Raw genomic sequence first — 22,329 nt, 5'->3', positions numbered from 1 at the left:
GCCGGCTCATGTTGAGCTTCTCGTCCACCAGCACCCCCAAGTCCTTCTCTTCAGGGCTGCTCTCCATCCACTCTCTGCCCACCCTGGATTTGTGCCTGGGATTGCCCTGACCCACGTGCGGGACCTTCCTTCCGATCTGCGGTGGTGCTGTGCAACAACACCCCGCCACCAACCCAACCGTCCCGCGGCCCTGTGCGCGGCCTCTCGGCAGCCCCTTCCAGCGGGGCAGGACCCCGCCCAGCCCGGCTCTCCGGCGCACGCCGGGGCGTAGCGGGGGCGGCGGCCCCGCCGGCCGCACACAAGATGGTGGCGGGGCGGGGCGGCCCGGCGGCGGGCCCGCGGGGCGGAGCGGGCAGGAAAGGGGTCGGGCCGCGCCCCGGGCCGCAGCCCGCCATGGGGGTGACGGTGGAGGTGCACCGCGTGTACCGGTACCCCTTCGAGCAGGTGGTGGCCAGCTACCTCCGCAAGGTAACCGGGCCGGCCCGCCTGCCCCGCCCTCCCGGGCGCTGCCGGCCGGGGCAGGAGCGCCTCGCGGCGGCGGCGGGGCCCGGCCGCGGGGTGTGCCCGCCCCGGAGCCGCTCGGCCCTGCGCTGCCCGCTGGCTCTGCCCCGGTTCTCTCTCAAACAGCCTTTCTTTGTCCCTGCTTGCGCGGTGACTGTGCGGGAAACCGGCGGGGCGAGGCGCAGGGCGCAGAACCCAGCACCCGCCTGCTGCCTCTGCGGGTCCCGCTCTGCGGCCTCGGGCGTGTGCGGGCCCTTCTGCAGCCGAACGCTCAGCTTTCCTCTGTCGGTGCTTTTCTCGTGCTTGGGTGGAAACGTGTCTTTCTGCGCCCGAGGTACTGGTTGCATGTTCGCTGCTCCAGAGCAGCGCGGCCTCACCCGCACCGTGCCCGGGCTGGGTCCGGCTGCCTGGCCCGCGGTCACTTCCAGCAGGGCCGGTGCCAGCCCTGGTGTAGAGGACAGCGTGGGCAGCGCAGTGGCCATGCTGGAAGGCATGTGGCCATTCTTCCTGGCCAGAAGCAGTCCGCTGCTTGCAGAGCATGGCCTGGTCGAAACGTGCGAGAGGCGCTTCGATGCACTAAGCAAAGCCACCAGATCTGCCCCACAGGCGGTGTGTGCCGGTCTACGAGCCGCGATGGCCTCGGCAGGGCACGGCCAGGCTGCCCCGTGGCACAGGGGACGCACACAGCCGGGACGGCAGCGCCTGCCCTGCCAGGGACGCGGCCGTGGCGGCTGGGATCTGCTCCGAAGGAAGATCGGGTCAGTAGAAGTGAATTCTGGCTTTCTGTCCTTGCGGACCGCGAACCCCAGCATCACTGCTCAGTGCAGTACGGCTTTAGGCCTAGTACAGCAATCGTTAGACTTTTAAGTAGGCTTTAAAATGAAAATGTTTTGCAGTGGCGGAAGGCTGTGTTAATGGCAGGTAAACAGCATTTCCGTGTTGCAGCTGCTCCTAGCAAAACAGCATCCTGCTAAATTTTCCTTCTGAGCACTGTTGTCTCTCAGACCCAAGCTCCAAGCTGTGCCTCAAAGCTGTCTTTTTTTTTTGGTGTTTTCCTTTGAACAGTACCACAGAAACAGGGACAAATTCTGATCTTTATTACAAGGTGATGCCGGGCTTTTGCCCTCTAGCTGACTGGTTTTTGTGAACACCAAGGTGAAGATTAGAGCAGGTTCCATTATATTTGTTTTGGCCGCCTGTGTTTAAACATTAACGATAGAAGTGAGCAGCTTTATAGCGCAGGGCATTTCCTTGGCACAAAACCCCATGGGCCTGTGAGTGTTCTCAGCAGGACAAGATGTTTAAACAAATGTTGTCTTTGGGCTAAATTTATCCGTGATGCAACCGACTAAAACACAAGGAAGGGTTTTTTTGTCTCAGCCAGCTGCCAGTTCTCCATCTCCTGTTAGCAGACGTCGGGCTTTGACGCAGGCAGTGCCAAGAGGAACCCGCGGTGTCCCCGCCTGCGAGACGCACAGCCCGCTCTGGCACCCCATGGCTGTGTGACGGATGAACGTGTGGGGCTGTGTCCTGTGGCCCACCCTGCCCGGTGTTCTGCTGCGGTGCGGGCACCCAGGGCAGCCCTGGCCGGCGCGGCGGTGGAGCAGAGCCCCACGCGCTCACTTGCAGCCGAGGCAGTCCCAGCGACGCTAATTCATCAGCGGTGGCGCGACAACCTGCGGTGCGCAGCCTTGCTCCCGCTGCTGTGCTGGGAGACAGAGAACGCCTCGTGCTACGTAGCCTTTTATTAAAAATTGTCAGATCCTTAAAAACTGCATTGGTTTTATGGGCTAGGGTAGGAGTGGAAGATGACATGTTGCAGTTCTACCAAGAAATAACAAGTTTTTCAGTGTTTGCTGAAAGCCTGTAAAGGTGACATTGGGCTTGCTGAAGTCACCAGGCTTCTGCACACGATCTTGGTGGGGTCAGCGTCTCGTCTCCAGAGTCCCTCTCTTGAGGAAATGACTATGAGACACATGAATGTCTAAAAGACATGATGACGTGTTTCTGTTTTAATTGGCTGCCTATTTTTTTTTTTCTGGTGTTCGATGGCTCAGTACAAAGTGGAATTGGATCTCTGATGTGATGCCCTGTACTGAAAACCAAACTGACATGTACATGAAATTCTTTTACAAAGGAAAAACTCCAGATTTCCTTACAAGCCAAAGCGCCAGAACTTTGAATGGTAAATACAGGAAAAGATGTTTATTTTGGAGTCTTTCTATTTCTCTTCTGTTAACGTTCTACAGCTGTTCTTTTCTTTTTTGTCTTTTTTTTTTTTTGGCACAGAAGAGGACTGTGCAAAGATGCATTTAAGGTTTAAGGTTTTCTTTTTTTTAAAAAAAAAAAGGCAAAAATGCAAATATGTTTTTTTCTCCTGGGCTGGTACAGAAATCCTGGGCTGTATTCCTGGCGAGCTTGGGCAGTTAGATTTGCTAACCGTGTAGTTTAGAGTGCCACACTATGGCTGAGCAATGCATGTGCTCCGAAATACTCATTTGAAAGCTGAACAGACTTGGAAAAGAGAAGGCAGGGCCACCTTCTGCTGATTCTCTGGAGTGCTTGGCAACTAGAGGTGAGAGGAACAGCAGAGTTAGGGCTTTTCGTTGTGGAAGATTTGAACCAGAGTGGAAAAGCAAATGGAAATTGTATTCTGTAGTATACTTCCATGTGACTTGAGAAGGACAGTTGGAGGTGAATAGTGAGGCTAATTATGACAGCCAGAAGCACAGAGCAGAAAGGTTAAAATAATCCTCATTTGTATGTGGCAGCAAAGTGCATGGCATGCTTTTAACCAGGAATCTGATATGATTGAAAAAATAATTGCCATAGTTACTCCTAAATGCCATAGTTAAAGTTGACTTTAGGGTTCCTGCTCTTGTGCTCTTGTTCTTTCTGCCGTGACTCTGAAGTTGAACCTTTGAACGTTGTTATGTTGCAGAACAGAGTGGGAAGGTGCAAGCAGACGTGCTCTCAGAGGAGACCAAAGCCAGAGCAGTCGGGGTTCTTCAAGGGCACGTTTGTGCCGAGACACCCCCGGCTCACAGAAATCCCATGTGCTGCCTGCGCTGGGGCATTTTGCGCGTCGGCTGCAATTGGTGATCTCTGAGGATGGAGCACAGAAATCACTCAGGCTGTGGAAGGCGTCAATGTGGGCTTTTTTTTTTTTTTTTTTTTTTCCCACCACCCCCTCCCTCTTGTGCATCTCTCAGGTTAGGTTTAAAACATCGCCACACTCTCTAGCAGAATTACACCCAGCTTCTCTAGAACCGTGCCCTTACTGGAGAACTGCGTCCTCTGCTTTCCTTACATAGAACCAGGGGGAAACAGGCAGTGATCAGGTGGACAGCCTGCTACATCAGTATTGGGGTACATATTCTTCTGTGTGGGTTCAGAAATATGCTAGAAAATATTCTGCTAGAAAATATTCTAGATGTGTGTCTAGAGAAATGGTACGAATCCTGGAGCGGGATGACGGCGAGACGTGGTGCAGGGCTCTCTGGGCGCTGCGTCGCTGAGGCTGTGGGAAGGCCATGCTGGTCACTTCATGCCTTTGTGGGGTGCGGAGCCGCACGCCCAGGGCCCGAGCCCGCTGGCACCCACAGCAGCTTCTGCCAGGGTGGCCTTTGGGCTAGCGCAGCTGTCGTTTTAGTCAGCCTCTGAACTGTGAATCGGGCATGTAGTTCAAGTATGACAAATTGATTTTACTTGAAATAAGTGTATCTGTATGTGAAAGGCTTTTGTATTTATTCATCTTTATCACAGCAAGTAATCTGTGCAGTGAGTTTGCTAGACTTTTTTTTTTTTTTTTCCAATTTACGTTTATTCACAACCACCACCCTTCCAAACCGGTAACAAAGTAGAGGGATCTGGAAAGGTTTAGCTGATTTTGCAGTGTCACTGCTTCATTTCCTTGCAGTTAAAAAAGAAAGAATCAGAATATTTATGAATGTAAATATTACTTTTTGCAAGTCTTTGAAGCTGTCATTTTGATTTATGTGGGCTCCATTTGATCTTGCCTGTAAAACCAGCCCTTCATTGCTTTGAAATATTTCATTTTTATACAAATCATTATGTGTAACCTGCAGTGATTTCTCTCTGCTACTAAACACGGTGCTGCTTTTAGAGGCCTGCTGTTTCCCTCAAATAACTTCTAAGAAACATCGCTGTGGTTAGGAACTGCTACTTTTGATAAATGATCGTACACATTCCAGTTAGGAACGGTATGTGAGGCTCTTAATTCCTGGGATTCAGAATAATGACTAATGCAATCATTTCTGCTTGTTGTTATTTGTAGCAAACAATCAATACGTTAGCAGGAAGACCGAATGAGAGCAGAGGAATTCTCTACCGGATTTTAATTGTTGGGTTTTTGCAAGTGGAGAATGCGGTGCTTCAGTTCTGGTAGGAGTGCGATGAGGGGTAACCCCGAAACGGCTCGGGTTCCCCCATGCTGGGTGCTGAGGGGTTTCTGGCCGCGGGGCTCTTGGCGATGCTGAACTGCTGCTGGCCAGTACCGCGCTTGCCGCTCCGCACCTGTAACGGGGGAGACACTCATGACCGGCATCCGGGGCAGAAAAAAGTAACTTAAAAACTATGGATAGCTTAAAGTCAAAGTCAGCGTGGTGGCTTCCGCTGTCGCTGGTTTGTGTGGGGCCCTCTTGGTGTGCTGGAGGGGAAATGTCTTCAAAACGAGAAAATCCATCTGGAAAGAAATTTACTAAAGGAATTGATTTGAACTATTTATTTAAAAGCAATGCACTCTCTATCTGGATGAGTGTTTATTTTTCATAGAAGTGCGGGAGCGGGGCCCGGCGGCCGGCGCTGCGCCGCTGCGGGCCGGCCCACAAGATGGCGTTCGCGCCTTACCGCGCGCGGCCGGCGCTGCGGGAGCGGCCTCGGGTGCCCGCGGCACTGGGGGATGCCGCTGCAGCCCCGGCGGCGCCGGGCTTTGGGATCTGGCCTGCCTGTTCCGCTGCCCTTCGACGCCCCGGCCGGCCTCTGCCCGTCCTCTCGGCTCGCAGCCCCGTGCTCCTGGTCAGCCCCGGCGCGCTCCCTGGGGCCGGTGTGCCAGCGCAGGCGGAGGGGACGGTGGCTGCGCCTCCAGAGCTGCCAGGGCCGCATGGCGAGGGCGGGTCGGCGGCCCGCCCCTGTCTCGGCCCGCCCCTGTCTCGGCCCGCCGACTCCTCTCTCCCGGCGCCGGGGGCCCTTTGCGGCGTGGCTGCTGTGTTCGCGGGGACCCGTGCGTGGTGGGAGCTGCCACGTTTGGGCACGACGGCCGGCGAGCAGCACAGCAGCAGCCGCCTCTCTTCAGGCAGTTCCGAATTTTGGAAGTCCGTGCTCTGTCCTGTGGCCCGGCACGCGGCGCTGGGGATGCAGGCGCTGGGGCCGGTGTCTGTGTGGCCGCTGGTGGGGCCCTTGCCGGGCAGGAGAGGTGCTGCGGGCGGTTTGGGCTTGTGCTCCCGGGCCAGGGGGCCGCGGGGCAGCGCTGAGCCCTTCAGACGGGAAGGGGGGTCCGGTGCCCTGCTTGCCGGGAGCGGGGCTGGCGAGCTGGGCTCCTGCGGGGCTGGAACAGCGGCCGGGCTGAGGTCTCTGTTCTCCTGCCCTTAGCTGCGGCCTCCCCGGGGAATGGCAGCCTTGCAGGGAGGCTGCGGCTGGCTGGAAACACTATTTTTGTGCCTGTTAGACTCTCCTAGCCATTACATCTGCTTGTAAACTTGTGATGTTATTTCTTTTACTGTGGCATGTAGGAAATTGAGTCTATTTCTGTTTAAATGCTGGGGTAATAGAGCCTGCTATTTAGTGAAAGATTTATGTAAATGGCTCTTTGTTTCACACGATTGGGCCTTACAGAGCGAAAGTTACATCGATAATGTAATTATGCCACTACTGCCATTTCAAAGCAGCACGTTGTGGAGGAGCCTCCAATTTCTGTATAGAATAGGACTTGAAATCTTGCACTTTTAAAATCAACTTTTACTGTGCAGCAAAAAAAAAAAATAATAGAGCTGGATTACAGAACAGTCTGTTCTGGAGTTGTCCATCTTTTACGCTTAGAACCCAAGATTTATATCAGAATTTTGGAGCATCTGTTACTGCACATCATAATTGCATTACATGAACTGAGTTAGCCTTAAAATGCAATTTCCCCACCTTTCCTAAAGCTTTGTATTTTGTTTAATGTTAATCTTTATCCAGTGCTCGGTATTTCTTCAGCCTGGTGTTTGTATTAGCATGGAGGTTACAGTCACTGTTGAGTATTATTTGAGTTCAATAAATTATCTTGTGCTTTACAATTTAGAGTTCATTATTCAAGTGAACGTTGATTGCTTTTTGCAATGTAGAGCAAGGTCCTTGTAGCCTTCTGTGTCTCATTTCTAGCCAGAGGAGGTTGGTAACTTCCAAAATAGACTCTTCATCCTTGGAAGTCTTGTTCTTGTGCATACCTTTCTTATATAGGAGGTTGCCCTGCAGGCAATTTGTACAATTTTGGCATAATTCCTTTTCAGTGAGGGTCTTGGAGCAGGAATCTCTTTCTTCCAGGCTTGAAATGACTTGTCTGTGCAGCCTAAGGAAGATAGGTTACCCTGAGCAGGAGCAGGCCGTAGCAATCCCTTGCCCTTGCTGCGGGCCAGCCCCTGAGCAGAAGAACGTGCCCTCATGCCAGGGTGGACCTGCACTGCGATCCCAAGTGACGTCCTGCTGTCACGCTCTCCTAGCAGCTTTTGTGGGACAGGGAAATGTTATGTACTAGAGTCTGCATTCAGGTGACGCTGCACTGTACATTTCCAGGTTTTGTCTTGAGGAAATAGGTTGGCTGTGTGGCTGAACATGCTTAGTGGCAGTGACAAGGAGCTTGTTTGCTGCAGAAGTTCGGACGCTGTTGTTTTCTGCGGAGTGCAGCGTGGGGTCTTTGGCCCGTGGAGCTGCTGTGCTGCCGAAAGCTCTGCTTAGCCCTCGTTTGAAGGATGTTTGAAGAACATGATACAGGTCATGTCTTCATTTCTGTAGTGTGGAGGGTGTGTGGAAGATGTCTGTATGCTGCAGCAAGAGCTAACATCTCCCCTTCAAGTGATTCTTCTTGTAGCAGTATTGTGGGTTTTCTCTTTGTTTTCTAATCTTTCTTACTAAGCTAATACTACTAAATTCTTTCTTTCCGCTAACTCGGCTGGAGACTGCAGATTGTTAATATCAGGCAGCTCATACCTGTTGAGAGAAGCTATGAAACTGCCTCTGACTTAACAAGTGACAGCTAGCAATTTTCTTTTACCCGTGTGAGAAGTGGTAATCTTTACCCTATGCGTTTTTATCCCAGTATCCCAGTCCCATGGAGAAACACATCACTGCTGTAGAAACAGTGGAAGAGAAAACAGGTAAGCTGCCTGACTTTGCTTACAGAGCTAATTAAAATGCTTCATAACCTTTAAAATTAATTATGTACTAATTGCATTCCAGTGGAAGCTGGGCACTGCAAACATGCCTGGCATTCCTGCGTGCTGGGCACTGTTGAAGTAAGACCAAGAAAATGTTAACACCTGTGCCCCCAACTGAGTCTTGTAACTGCATTAAGTATTTGAATTTTCAGCTTATTCTGAGGCCGTTAGACACGTTATGCCTGACTTCTCTGTAGTGTGTTCTTTCATTTTGTACGGTTCCCTGGCATTTCTGTGATGGTTTTGGTCTGCAGTGCTCTACAGATAAGATGTAAGGCCCCTTGGAAGGAAGCAGAGTGGGCTGTGTGGATCGAGCCTCGGGAGCTCCACAGGCATCGCGCAGCTTGGCTTTCATGATCCCTGCTTTTGGAGGGATCGCTTGCCGTTATCACTTCCCAGATGAGGAGGCAGATCCAGGAATCAGAGACTTGCATGGTGGTCTTCTAGGATGTAAGAGTCAGAAAATGATCACGGATCCCCAGTCTCTCGCTTTCTCAGTCAGTTCCTGAAACACCGAGAATCAGATGTTACCATTTCCCAGTCATATTGACAGGAAAACAAACCTACTCAAGTCAGAGCGCGGTTGTCACATCAGGTCTGCTGATACCACGTGCATTTTTGTTTTTCAGTTGCTGAGCTTGCAGGAAATGCTTACAATTAGACACTTAAAGCCAGAACACAGCAGCTACTGGGAGGAAAACTGGCTCCATCCCAGCCAAGCCCAGGACACATGCCTGTGGAGAGGATGTGTTAAATGGTTGTGCCACTGTATGGGAAACAAGTACCACAGGACTTAGCGCGGAAATAGACAGCTTTCTTCCAGATAGAACTGTCATCAAGTACTCATTTGGGAAAAAATAAGAATTTGTGGACTTTAAAGTGTTATTCCCAAGTGCTTGTGGGATGCTTTTTATCATACATTTGGAGACATCTTCTGTCTTGCAGCTCACATTTAATGGTGGCTCTTAATTGCTTATGCTCCCTTTCTAAGCATGTTGCTAGTGAGGTTGCCCTGGGATTCAGGAAAGCCGAGCATTAGTGCTGCTGTTGCTGTTTTCTTCAGATGCAGTAAACCGTTCTTCCGGCAGAATGCTTTTCTGCTCTCTGTTGGATGGGGATGCTCCACATTACTAACGTGGTGTGTTTGTTAGAGTTCTAGAAACTGAACCCCGCGAAGTTTTCATTGCCCAAATCCCACCAAATGCAGCTGTTCGAGGAAGTACTCTTTTATCCTGGAGAAGGCTTTAACCTGGGCTGCCTGCCAGTTGGCTTCTTGTTCGGTAGCATTCTGTTCTTGATCTGGGTCATTAAATATTAAAAGACAAAGTGGTTCTAAAAGCCAGCCGTTTTTTGGAGATACTAAATAACTGTAATTTCTTTCCTAATAGATAGTTTTGTCCTTGTCACCGGGTCCAAGTCCATACAGAAATAAATGTGTGACGAGACAGAACTGTTCTGTAAATCTCAGACACAGTGTTTTGCCCAGAGAATGAGCCAGAGAATGTACATTGGGATGGGGACAGAAATAAACTGGAGTCTGCATGTTGGTCTGGTAGCTCAGTCACCTGAGCTTTTCTCTCGCCCCCGTCATCGTTCACCTGGTGCCACCAGGAGCAGGGTTCTCCAGTGGGTCCTGCCAGGCCCCGCGTGGGCTGTGGGCAGTCCTGCGTGCGCCCAGGCGGCCTGGCGCTGGCACTGCCCGCGGTGCTTTGCTACCCCGGAGCACCACCGTGAATGCCGCGCGCTGGATGGGAAGGTCTGGATCGCAGCGATGGATGCAGATGCCCTCCTCCCGGGGCGGAGCGCAGAATGCCCGTAACAGTCTGTCTTACAGCCCTCTGGCTGGCAAAGCAGCAGGCATACTGAGTTATACGTAAAAAAACCCAAACGAAAACCACACCCCCCAATGCTCTGTTAATTTGCCAGCATTTCTGCTTGCACATTTGCTATGCTGTGAAGTCTTCCAACTACTTTGTTTTTATTTAAAAAATGGTAATATTTACTACTGTAACTTTTCCCTTCTCATTTTCTTTTATCATCAGATTTGTCTACAGGGATTATTTACCGGAGGAGAATTGCAACTTGCCAGAATGTAATTCCTGAAATTTTAAGAAAGGTAACTACTTTTTGAGAAATGTAGTCAAGTTGTAAAACCTTAATGCTTCACGGTGGTTTATCTTGTCTAAAAGGATCACATTTCCTAATGATTTTTCTTTAAATTAGAAAAGTTACTTTTAAAGAGACGTTAAGAGGAAAACATTCTCTAGGAACTGACTTTATATTTAACTTGAATTGATAAAATTGTAGCCCTGAGCGCTGTAAGATGTAACTGGTTGTGATGATTGTTTTACACGCAGTGATGGGCTTTCAGCTTTTATACCTGGAAAAAGTAAAGCTGTTTTAAAATGTTACCTGGGCCACAGTGACAGTACAGCCATTTCCCCTGCTCCAATAGAGTAATCGTACTGCTGTCAATGCTCACCATTATTCTGCGGTAGATGGTATTTTTATAAAAGCCCAGTCTCTTGGATCTCAAGATCCACAAGAAGGTGATGGCTAGCAATAAACACTGCGTAATTATTTCTAAGCTGAGCTTAAGTATTTTGGATGTCTGAACCGTGTCTCCTGAGCACATGGGGTTCATCCTCTCACAACGTCTCTCACAAAACCGTTCTGCAAGTGAATTCAGAGGGAATTAAAATAATACTTAGTACAGCTATAGCATGTCACAAGTTAAATACAGCCTCGTAGAGTCCCTATAAAGAGTGTAAAACCTGATTCCTTAAAGGCTGTAGAAAGCGTAAGGACCTGAGTTGTGCAATCCCTTGGTGTTTCTTTTCTGTGTCTCTTTCGGTGACAGTCCTTTCTTCACAGTTTGTTATGGGAGAAGAATTAGCCTTAATTTATTGCTTGGTTTTTTGCAGAGTATCTTGCAGCAGATAGTCTGTGTGCAGAAAAGTACGTTTGCATTCACACATGGTTAAATAACTGTACTGTTTCACAGCCTGCGTGCTTAAAAGTGTGCATGTTCTCTTCCTGGTGCTGACGACTCTGTATGGTTTTGCTTCCTAACATCTGTTTGTCTCTTCCAAGCCTCACTTGCCAAGGAGAACATGTCGTTGCCCCATAAAGGCAGAATGTAAATAAACCAATGGTGAGAGTTTCATCCCTTCTTTAGCCCACGCTTGCTAGAGGAAGGTCACTCAGGTGGGCTCTCAGAGGAGAGTGGCTCCTGGAGGAGGGCATCAGCCGCTGCGCCTGGCAGCAGGAGCCTGCGGAGGTGCCAGCCTTTCTCCTGCCCTCCTGGTTTCGCTGGTGGGTTTGCCTGTTTGGAAGTGGCCCCTCTTATCCTTCCTTGTTGTAAATTAGCTGTCAGCATGAAGTGATGCAGGTAAGTTGGCCTGTAGCGGTTTTGGAAGCCCAACTGGGGACCAAGCACCTTCCCTAAGTTTTTGAGTGTCTGCATGGCCTTTAGTGTCTGCTGAGGAAGGTGATTATTCTCATCGGGGCTGACCACAGCTGATGTGCCCTCTGAGGCTAGTAGTACTTTCAAAATCCTGAGATGTGAGTCTACCTTTTTTTTTTTTTTTTTTTAAAAAAAAAAAAGCCAGGGGAAAAAAAAAGCTGTAATTCTTCTGTTTTCCAGGTGAGTGCCTTAAAAGTGCCCAATATCTACTTGGAAGAGGAATCTTGGCTTAATATGCAGAAAAGAAACATGTCTATGAAAACTCATTGTCTTACATGGACACAGTTTGCGTCTCTGAGCGAGGAGTCTGTCTTCAGAGAGAGCCTGGAGAATCCAAACTGGTGAGTGCTGGCCTCTGGTTGTAGCAGTGACTGTGTGCCAGCTCAGAGCTGCTACTGCAGGCGCATGGCCCTGGGAAAAGATTTTCTGTTGCCTTTTGAATGCTTGGAATGAGAGGATTCTGAAAAATAATTTATTTGGTATGTCTTGAATGCATTTGAAGCAGCAACTGTAGATGTCCTGTAGCTTTGCTCTGGCTTGTTCAGACACGAGGTTAAGTTCTCTGGCCAGAGTACAAATAATTGCTGGAAATTAATTTTCTGTGTGCTGCTCTGCAGTCATAGAAGGCTGCCCCGCTGTTCCTGCACAGCAGGCATAGCCAGAGTGTTCGTTTTGCTCTCATGTCTACCAACAGATGCTTGGACAGCAGTTTTAAAAATTATCAGCTCCCTCCTGCTTGCCAGCCATTGGCGTGGAGCGTACTTGTTCCCAAACAATTTTATTTCTCTGGTGTCAGACCCGCTATGCCCTAAAGACGTAAGCTGCCGTGGGGCCTTGTCTAGGAGAATGCACACTTGTGTTTGTGCAGAATGGAGCCTAGAAATGCCCTTATACACATTCACAGCAGGATCAGAGTGGAATTTCTAATTCCCATAGCATTGAAATGAGCAGGTATGTGATACATCTTTAAAAAAAGATTTATTTCCAACGGATGTCAACCCCATAAATTATTAATTTGTTTTGATATCGCTTGTAATTAGTCCTTACTTTAGCCTTGTGATGTTCCCTGACAAGCGTGGCAGGGTTGTCCAGCAAGGTCCGTGTGACTTTGGGAAGCTCTAGGGATGTTTAAGAAAAAGACCTGGGGCGATGGTGCCTGTGGAGGTGCCGCGGGCGCCGGCGCAGGTCAGCAGCCGCGATATGTAGCTGCAGGAGCCCGCGGGGCTCAGCAGTGCCACCCTGACCGGGTAGTTTTGAGGATAGCTGGGTGTGCCTGTGCACACCACTGCCGCCTCTTCTGGAGTCTCGTGGAGGTAATCGGATCTAACAAATGCTGGCAAAACAGGTGGCGTGAAGTTTCAGCTGCGTGTAGTATATGTACGGCGACATTTACATTTGAATAGATGAAGGAATTATGCAAAGGGCATAACAGTAGCAGCACACTGTTGCACTGGAGAGAAATAAGAAAACACACAACGAGGAGACTCAAGTGATCCTGATTAGTGGGAAAATTGTACATTATGCCCCTAAAGAGAGAACAACATTACCAGAGTGATGGTAACCTGAGTACAGACAGAAACTTGTCCTTCTCCCCTACTGAGCACTGCTGGGCAGATTTCACTAGCGACCTCCTGACACTTGTCTGGGCACTAAAAGCATGAAGAGAATGAGAAAATTCTGCACCTCAGTCAGGCCCCGTGTGCGTTGTAGCATGTTGTAGTTTGTTTGTTTAATCAGCTTTAACACAGCATTGTTAAGGATGCTGATACATGAAAGTGGAGCACTGCTTTACTGGCTTGCATCAGGATCAGCCGCTGGAGCAGGGCAACTGCCTTGGCCTCTCCCCGCACCTCCCGGCTGTGTGGTGTGTGACGCGCTGCACACTGGGCACTGCCCGCTCCCTACCCAGCTGGGTAGCAAACAAACGTTCCCGTAAACAAATCATAAACCATTGAAAAAGGCATGATGAGACATATCTGTATATTCAGAGGCCAGAAAGCACCTGTGTTTTCCCCTTGGCTTGACTCCTTCATGATGCGATTTACTTGCTTTGCATGATTTAATTGCTGTTACAGACAAGCATCTCGTCTTGCTGTCTAAAATCCAAAAACACCAGTGAGTCCCCATGGACAAGGCCTGGCCGCAGGCAGAGCCACAGGCTGGGTGGGCCCAGACTCGAGCGGCAGTTACCTGCAGAGGGTGTGGGGCGGCTTGCCGGCGCTGTCCCGGTGTTGGCCGGCGCTGCCCCGGTGTTTGCCGGCACTGCCTGCAGGATGTGGCTCTGGAGGGCTGCGCGTCTCGCAGCTTTCGCTGCTGGCCTGTCAGACCAGCGTGAATCCTGTCAGCTGTTCTCCTCCACTGGCACGCATACATGCTTGTTTTGGTGACGATTTCTAGAGCAGTTTTCTTGCGCTTACCCCAAAAGTGTGTGTTACATGTTAGGTATGAGCTTGCTTTCCTTGCAGCTGAGCTGGGCAGTGTCCGTGCTGAGGGGAGGGCTCTGGGAAGAGCTGTCTGTGTGCAGTGCCGTGCCAGAGGGGAAAGTCAGTGGCAGAACTCCCCTGTAACTGCCTGGCTTTGTGTGGAAGCTGTGTACTGGCAAATTGCCATGTGTCTGGGCAGGTTATACCCATCTTTCCGCGGTGGAGAACCCCTGTGTAGCTTGAATTTTGTCTCCAGTGTCACTTGCCATCCCTCTGTAGTTTGGTTTGACTGCTTTTCCCCCTGCACAGAGAGCGTTTCTTTGCTGTTTCGTTTTGTATCCCTCAGGTTGCCATCAGATTCCCTTTGTCACCCAGCACTTTCCCTCGTTTCAGCCCAAGGGAGTTGAAGTCTCTCGCAGCGCCATGGGCGCAGGGTGAGAAGATGTCTCCCTGATGTGGAGATGCACGGGATGCATGAGCAGTTCTCATCAGCTGGAGATGGGAATTAAAAGATCTCTGGTACGAAAGCTCCCTCTTTTGAAGAGCCTTGCACTGGATGTAAGTTCAAATTTAGTTTGGAAAGCCGTGCGGGCTTTGGAAACTCTCCCTGACATCTGAACAAGAATATTGCTAGACTTTTTATACTAAAGGCACTTCAATTAAACTCCCATCATGAAAACAATTAGACCAAATTTGCTGTACTTAACTAGTCAATAATTTAGTAGTTGGATCTCATTAATAGTCTTCTCCCTGTGACTGCGTTGTAATGATGTGGCATTGCCAGCTGTGTGCTACAGAAATCAATCAGAGATCAATATTTTCCTTCAGCTGTCTTCTTTTTTGTCTCCTACAATGGTGAAACTGCAAAATAAATAAATAAATAAATCCCAGGCAGAGCAGCCGAGTTCAGTGGTGGATTTGTACTGCTGACATCCATCCTGTGGTTGAGGGGAAACTTCTCGCGTTCTCCGGCTCCTTCATTTGAACTCCACGCGTTTGTCTTATTACTGTGCTGACAGAAACGATAAATGGTCCTGGCCCGCTGCGGGCATTGCTGGCGCCGGCTTCGCCTGCGTGCTGCGAGGCGTGGGGAGTGCTCTCCTCGCTGTCACGGCTGCTGTCTGGCTTGGGCGGGATGATGTCCTGAGGACTCTATAAAACCGTGCAAGCGCAGTTCACCGTTCCTGCGGCTGGCTTTTGCGGGGCTGGAGGCAGCTGTTGTGTCCCCTCCAGGCCTCTCTTGGTGTTGCTGCTCTTCGGGCTTCTCCAGTAAGCGCATGGCTTTCCTGGAGCAGCGTCCAGCTGGACCTTCAGCAGTGCTGACTGTGGGAGATCTTCGTTACACGCCTCTTGTTATGCTGCTGTTCCTGTGTCTCCTTACATTTGCCTTTGAGATTGTCATACAGAGTATACGAGCGTAACAGATCGCTTCCTTACTCGCGTATCCAATGCTTGCTTTGTAAGGCAGAGTTTACGCTTAGTGTTTGCTCAGTGGACAGAGCAATAAAAGGCTGTTATGTTCCTGTTTCTTAGGACAGACTTCACACAAAAAGGCAGAATATCCATTACGGGGGCAGGTTTGCTCAACTATGTGTTGGAAGCTTTTGCTCAATCATTTTTAAAACAAGGTGTGAAGAAGGTAAGTAATTTATTGCTTGAATTTCTTCCTCGAATCATACTCTAAATTTTTTCAAATCACCAGATCACCTGGTTTCAAAATTAAATTGGTGCTTTAAGTCTGGATTCTTTGCATCTTTTAACTATAGAAAAAATATTTGACCTTTTCTTTTGTCTACAGAGAATAAGCAGAACAAAAATGGATTTAGTTTTATTATGGTAATTGTTTTATTTCAAATACATCTTAAAACGCCGCGTGTATGACTGTATCAGTTTCTGTGATTCATTCTTATTCCTGATTTCCCCCAGGCACTGAAACAGTTCTTCTTCCTAATGTCTCATTGTACCAGCTAATGCTGTAATAATAATTTGCGGTTCCATAGCACCTTTACACTGAAATAGTCAAAAGTAGTCAACATGAATTTATATCATGTCCCACATTTTTATCCAGTGACATTAGATTATTTTGGCAGCTTGATGTATTTACAATAGCCGCAGTCAATCTCCCTGTAGCAGTTCTGCATACTTCAATAGTTCTGTCTTTTAGTAAGAATTATGAAAGAGAATAAAAGCTATCCAGTGATCCAGCAGAGCGTCCCGAGGGGGTGCGTGTTCAAAGGCTTTTCGTTTCTGGGAGTCATGTCATATTGATAAACTGGGTTTAACAGCAACGTCTCCCGAAGCGTTCGTCGGGAAATGAAGTTTCTTGGAAGTTTTGTTCTCTAGAAGTTTGTGCCTTGAAGTGATTTGGGGGTTCAGGTTGTGCAGTGCAGACTGTTTTGAATTTACCCCTGCTGAAAAGGGAGCAAGAGCTCTGGAAGGAATATTTAATTAAACTTTTAAAATGAGAAAGTAGGAGGGAGTTTTTGCCCTTTGGTTTTTTTTTTTAACTTCTTTTCCCTGCCCGCTCCAGTTTGTCTTGTTTCAGATGAATGAAAGCGTATACATGTGCCTGAAAACATGGCATTTTCATGGCTGGGCTCCTGAGTCCTATGTACTACAAGACTACAATGAACCTACATTTACCATTATTTATCATTTCTTAGTTATCTAATGGAGAAATTTGTTTTTCAGATGACCTTAGATGCCTGCAGTTCAGATCATGCCTTATGTCATTCTTGCAATTACTCATGGAGACTGATTGGATAATACTGTTGAAGTCTGGGGTTTTTTGTGAGTGTTTTGGGTTTTAAGTGGCCTTAGCAAGGTCCTGTCTTTCTCCCACTGGAGCTGGTGGGTGCTGGAGCGTGGAGCCTGGGCAGCGCCCCCCATCCCTTCGGACATTCCTCTCTGGCACACGGGGGCCCACAGCCCCAACCTCTCCTTCGTGCTTCAGAAGCTGATTTTGGAATCTGTGCCCCAAGAGCTGTGGATGGAGAAGTATTTCAGACAGCATGACTGTTTATTCATTTGCTTATTCTTGATAACAGAAGATCTTTTTGTTGTGGCTTTAAAAGAAAGAAAGAGACAGAAGTAGACAGCTCTGCTAGTGTAAGCAATGACCGTGAGCTGTGAAGTGCGTCTTGCCGGTTTATGACAGCGCAGGGCTGGCAGATAACACAAACTGGCTCACAGTATCTCTACAGTGCTGCATTAGAAATCCTTTAGCAATTTTGGCTGCGTCTGCAGATCTGTGAGAAAGAAATACAAGCACACCAGATCTGGTATAAACGTACAGCCTTCCTGGTTTCCCCCTGCCCGCCACCCACCCGTCTCCCTAAGGCAGCAGCGGTGTCTCTGCTCAGTTTCTCCGGAGCTGTTAGATAGGGCTCCTTTTCTGGCTTGGTCACAGAGTAGTTCTGAGGCACGTTTTACCCAGATGTAATAAATGGCAGTACAAAGATGATGTTTAAAGTTTCAAAGCGTATGTTAAATGAATGACCACGCTTGATAAATGTTCTCTGAGCTCCCATTTCCTTCTTCCAGTACCTGCTCTGCGTCCTTCCTAACGGCCTGACCAAAACGGCATTGCTTTTCTTGCCCCTGCTGCAACTGGCTGGAGTAGGTAGTGATGTTACTTTCAAAGCCAAGCCGTGATTCCTGCTTTGTCTCCTGGGTCGTGACAGCCGTGCACTTCTCCATCCATCTCATTGGAGAGGCTCAGATGAGATAAGGGCGTCAGGAAACAGCGAGAAGCAGCCATGCGGCAGAAGAAATGGAGACGGGGATGAGCTACATGAGCAGGAGAAAATAAAATACTGTGTGAATATGAAATTTTGTGAATGACTACAATAAGGCTCATGTATTCACACAATCAGTATTAAACATCTTTCTTTTATAGAAGGAGAGGGAAAAGTTACTGTTCATGGACACCAAAGGCACTGACGTTTCTAATCATTATTTTTGTAACTGCGATGTGAACCTATTCTGTGGGTAGGGGGGTTTATTGCCTAAGAGAATGACAGTGTCATTTTTTGTCTCCTCATATTTGTTGCATTTCTCTTCTTTTACTCCAACTCTGAACAAAAATATAGGAGGTGAAGTTCTCCTGCCCTGCATTTGTTTGTAGAAGTCATAGTGCGTTTGGATGGAAATTACAGCATTTATGATTTTTTTTTTTCTTACCTGTTCAGAAAACGTATTAATGAACAAAGTGCACCCACATTATCGCCAATACAGCTTTCCTCCTGAGTAATCCAAAGCCTGAGCAGATCTGCTGGTAAATCCCAGCTGCCAGGACAGCCCGTGCTGGCTCTTGGTGTGAGAGCCTGGCTCCCTGTGGAGCGGGGAAGGGTTGATGTTCCCTAGTCTGCAGGCACAGTCTGGGAGAGGTTCCAGCCCAGGAGGGGTAGTGGTGGCCCCTGAAGTCTGCCTGTGTGTGTGTGTGAGTGTTTAAAGTTTGTTTAAAAAGTGGCCTAATTAGTTCATGCTTGTCTAGTGGTGATGATCTCTGCCAGTGTGAAGCTGTAGGGATGACAGTTATGAGCGATTTGAAGGCCATGCGATAAAGGAGCATTTGTAGCAAGAAACCTTAGTTATGTTGGTAGATGTTTTATCAGTTGCTTCTTAAATGTTGCAACATTTCTGTCATTTTCACTTCTTTGTTTCTTTTTTAGATTCCTTTTGCTTTACTTGAACATGTAAGGAGATGGAAATTAAAGGCTGTGATGCAGTGTTCGTGAAATGATGGAGCTGAGCTCCAATAACAAATATTTAACTGAAAAATGTTTTGTCATGGTTACAAAAAGAGTGAAAGGTATTAGGCACTCTTCAGAGACAGCATGAAATTTCCTGCTAGTCTGTTCAAATGCTTTTGTACTGGCGCTGGAAATGAGGTGTGCACTGTGATGTGCATTGCCTTCATCGCATTCAAACAGGCCGTTTAGACTTCTCCTGTACTTAACCTCTCATTTGGTAAAGATGTGGAGTGCGTTAGGGACGTGACACGTTCTCTCTGTCCCTCTCAGCTGGCAGTCCAGCCTGGCTCCTGGCAGATACTCCAGGTCCAAACGCAGGCTGCTCAGCAGCTCCACGATGCTGGGAACTCAGACTGCCGTTTCGCGTTTTGCTCCTTACCATGCCACCCCGCACAGTGGCGCTTGCTGGAGGAGTCACCCACAGATTCCAGCTCGTTCCTGAACTGGGAATCTGCTGGGCTCCCATCCATTTGTGTCCTTTTGGGGTGTTACAGCGGTGAGGGTAGCAGCATGCAGACACGTACGGCAGGACAGCTTCTTGCAGAGCAGAGTACCTCCACCTTTGAAAAATAACACTGTTCTGCGGCTTGCGGGTGGGAGAAGCGCTGCAGCGGTGCAGAGTTCAATGGACAGGCCAGGTTTGTTCTGCATTTCAAGTGCACCACTGCACTCCGAGCAGTGTAAATTTAGCTCCCTTAAGCCTGAGCTCCTGGGGCTGAGATTTAAGTGTTTGAACTTTAGTTGAAAGGAATGTATTGATTAGGCTTTGATTTAGTCGTTCCTTGCTGAAAAGGTACTGGGTAATGTCTTGTACCTGCCCTTTTGTATTTTATTCATTTAGTGGAATCCCCTCCCATTCCCCTTTTCTTCCTCAACACATTTTATTTAAAAGTCTGCAGTGCTATAAGGAACAGTGAAAGAAAAAGCAGTTGTCACACTGTGACCATAATTGATTCAATAAGTAACATTTTAAAATTCCCTGGGTGGACCTCTGAGCCTTCACCTCTGTCAATTAGCGCTTCGTTCTGTAAGCAGTGGCATGTCTAATTTAGACGGGTAGACTAAGGTAGTCAGCTTACTGCTTTCTACAAAGAACAGGCATGGAAGATGAACTGTTTTTATAGATTTAAAATATCTTGTCCAATTTTTTTTTGAGATGTGAAAAGAAATTCTCTTGACCTATTTGTTAAAGTTAATTGTCTTTTTTTCCCTTGTCTCACAGTGACTCAAACTGAGAAATCCTTTTTCCTTTCTCTTGACAAACAGAGAGCACACTAGGGCAAGCCTTAGCCCCACACAGCTTCTAGCTAAGCTCTGAGCTTGCTTCAGTCCACAAGAGCTGACCAAATATTGGAGGTAGGGTTGGCAGATCATTACAGTCTCGGTACACAGACAGAGCCCAAAAGTATGGGAGGAGGGGATGGTTTAGGTTTTCTTTTCTAAAGTGAGTGGTTTTTACTTTCACCAAATGTGAAGCTTCCTGTCTCTCACTTTGTACTGAATCTTGAACTGAAATTCCTTTCAAAATAGTGAAGCATCTGGCTGTGGAGCAGTCTGTAGCCCTGACGTGGGAAAAGCCTGGGTTGAAAGCTGCCCCCCGTTTTTTCGATGGCTGCCTTGCTGTGAGTGTTCCGTGGTTTGCCGCTGCGCAGCAGTTGCTGGTTGGTGAGCGCCCAGGGCTCGTCTGCCGTGCACCCCCAAGCAACCAGAACCCCTGGGTTCAACCGACGTTTTGCTTTATTAACAGCTCGTTGTTTGTACTTCCTCCTTCCTTCGCAGGGCAGTCCCGGAGAAGGAATAGTCACCTGCCTGGTCTTCTGGTGGCATTATTTACTTAACCTCAGTGTTGCTCTCCCTCATGATAGCAATGACTGTGCTGGCTGCTACAGGGAGCTTTCAGCCTCGCACACCCAGTGCTTGCAGAGAACCCCAGTGATGGTATTGCCTTTTTAAAGGGGAATACGCCACAGCGCAGGGGTGAGGAGTGGCTTGGTCCACGCAAAGAAGTGGCAGAACTGGAATGAAATGTGTGACCTGAGCAAGTGCCCTGGCTGCGCGTGGCCTTGCCTTGCAAGCTGCGGAGGGTCCTTTGTCCCCTCCGGGTCCCCCTGCGCAGCCTGTGCCGCTGGGCTCCTCGCGCCTCCTGGGCAGCACGGAGCTGCGCCGAGGTAGTGACTCGGGGACCGTGACGTGACGTTTCCCTTTCCTTAAGGCTTTGCTGGGGTGTTGTGAGAAATACTTACGTTGTGTGTAACACTGGTGTTTATTTGTACTTTTTTTCTAGGGTATTACAATAATGGAGACACTTCTTCAGGAGCAGTGTGGGTGATTGTGCGCTTAATGAGCAGTTGTAAGTGCAACATCCGTCTACAGATAAGAAAAATTGTTCGGAGTTTGAGATACCTGTGGCACGTTGTGCTCCTTGCAGTTATGCAAATAAATGTGGGGGTTTTTGTCCATTATAAATAGCATGCAACTTTTGTAGAATCTTCGGGAAAAATAATGATCTGCTGCAGCGTTAGGCTTAATACTATTCCAGAATTCCTGAACAGTATGTTGGTTAGGACGTCTGTGCTCTGTATTTCATCCTCTCCTCTCTGCTAATGTACCATGAATGCGATGATCCTAGTAAAATTGCACTTCGGTTCCAGCCAAGGATTTTTACTCAAGAGTAGTATCTTCAGGGGTTATCTGTGGAGGGAAGATTTGGTCAACTCTTAAATTAGCTTCAGAACAAGAGCAAATGGCTATTGATTACCTCCTAATAAATGTTCTTCTAAAACCTGTTTTCTCTGCTTTTGCAGGACAAAATGTATTTGCATAGAGTTTCCCTGGAGCTGCGTATCTTCATTGCCATCGGAATTCCATGGCCGTTGTCTGAACTCTACGGGTACCGTTTTCTTGAGGAAAGAACATTCAATATACACAGCTGGAAGAAAAGAAGACCACAGACTGCAAATCTTTTGTAAAAGATTAAGGAATTATACTACTTAAGGGAATGGTGATCATAAAAATCACAGAGGAACAAGCGTATGCTTGGAAACAGCATTTTCCTGTGACTGGTGCTATAATCTCTAGAGACTAAGAATTTGGTGAGGGAACATAGAGCAACAAAACAAAAATAGCCCTTGTTGCTATGAGGATACCCTTGTCTAGTCAGCCAGTTGCTTTGTGTCGTACCAAGGGAGGTGCAAGCACACCCGGCGTGCTGTTTATTCCACAGATTCCTTCTGCACTAACAGAGCTGAGCTGGAGCAGCTTATCCCGGTTTCGGCAGGGATGGAGTTAATTTTCCTCTCTGTATCTGATGTGTTTTGGATTTCCTTTGAGCCCAAGGACACTGTGTGGCTTCCCAGGTTTCACTGAGGTGCAGGTGCAGGAACCTGGGAGGGGTGCAGCCAGAACAGTGGACCCAAACTGGGCCAAGAGAGTGTTCCATGCCTTAAACGTCACGCTCAGTACTTCCGTGAGGATTGGCTGGGGTTGGGGGGGCATCAATCTCTCGCTTCTATTGCTTGCTGCTTGGTTTAATTTCTGTGATCGCTGCTCGGGACGGGCTGTATCGGTCATTGGGACAGCGGGTGGTGAGAAATCGTGCATTGTTCATTTTGTGTGGTTTAGTGTCCTTATATTCTGTTATTATTGTCATTTTCCTTTGCTGTTCTAATAAACTGTTTTCATCTCGCCCCACGAGTTTTCCTTTCTTCCCAGTTCTGTTCCCCATTCCGCCGTGGAGGCGGAGGGTGAGCGAG

At 48.4% G+C, this 22,329-nt stretch overlaps 1 protein-coding gene across 2 annotated transcripts; it reads left to right on the top strand.

Annotated features, from left to right (window-relative positions):
* The first annotated feature begins 373 nt into the window (after nucleotides 1-373).
* On the top strand, nucleotides 374-22,263 carry PRELID2 (PRELI domain containing 2). 2 transcript variants are annotated; one of them, XM_086759196.1, is made up of 7 exons: nucleotides 374-468; nucleotides 7,817-7,874; nucleotides 9,977-10,050; nucleotides 11,581-11,741; nucleotides 15,357-15,462; nucleotides 20,862-20,927; nucleotides 21,382-22,263. In XM_086759196.1, the coding sequence occupies exons 1-6, from the start codon at nucleotides 394-396 to the stop codon at nucleotides 20,904-20,906; spliced, it is 519 nt and encodes a 172-aa protein (XP_086615322.1). In that variant the 5' UTR covers nucleotides 374-393; the 3' UTR covers nucleotides 20,907-20,927; nucleotides 21,382-22,263. The 2 variants fall into 2 exon arrangements, with proteins under 2 accessions (XP_086615322.1, XP_086615324.1); XM_086759198.1 differs by lacking the exons at nucleotides 374-468; nucleotides 7,817-7,874 and adding an exon at nucleotides 8,771-8,892.
* The last annotated feature ends 66 nt before the right edge of the window (nucleotides 22,264-22,329 follow it).

Source organism: Chlamydotis macqueenii, chromosome 14, assembly GCF_036417535.1.
Source record: "Chlamydotis macqueenii isolate bChlMac1 chromosome 14, bChlMac1.mat, whole genome shotgun sequence".
Classification (NCBI taxonomy): Eukaryota; Metazoa; Chordata; class Aves; order Otidiformes; family Otididae; genus Chlamydotis; species Chlamydotis macqueenii.
This window is presented reverse-complemented; position numbering and strand designations above follow the sequence as displayed.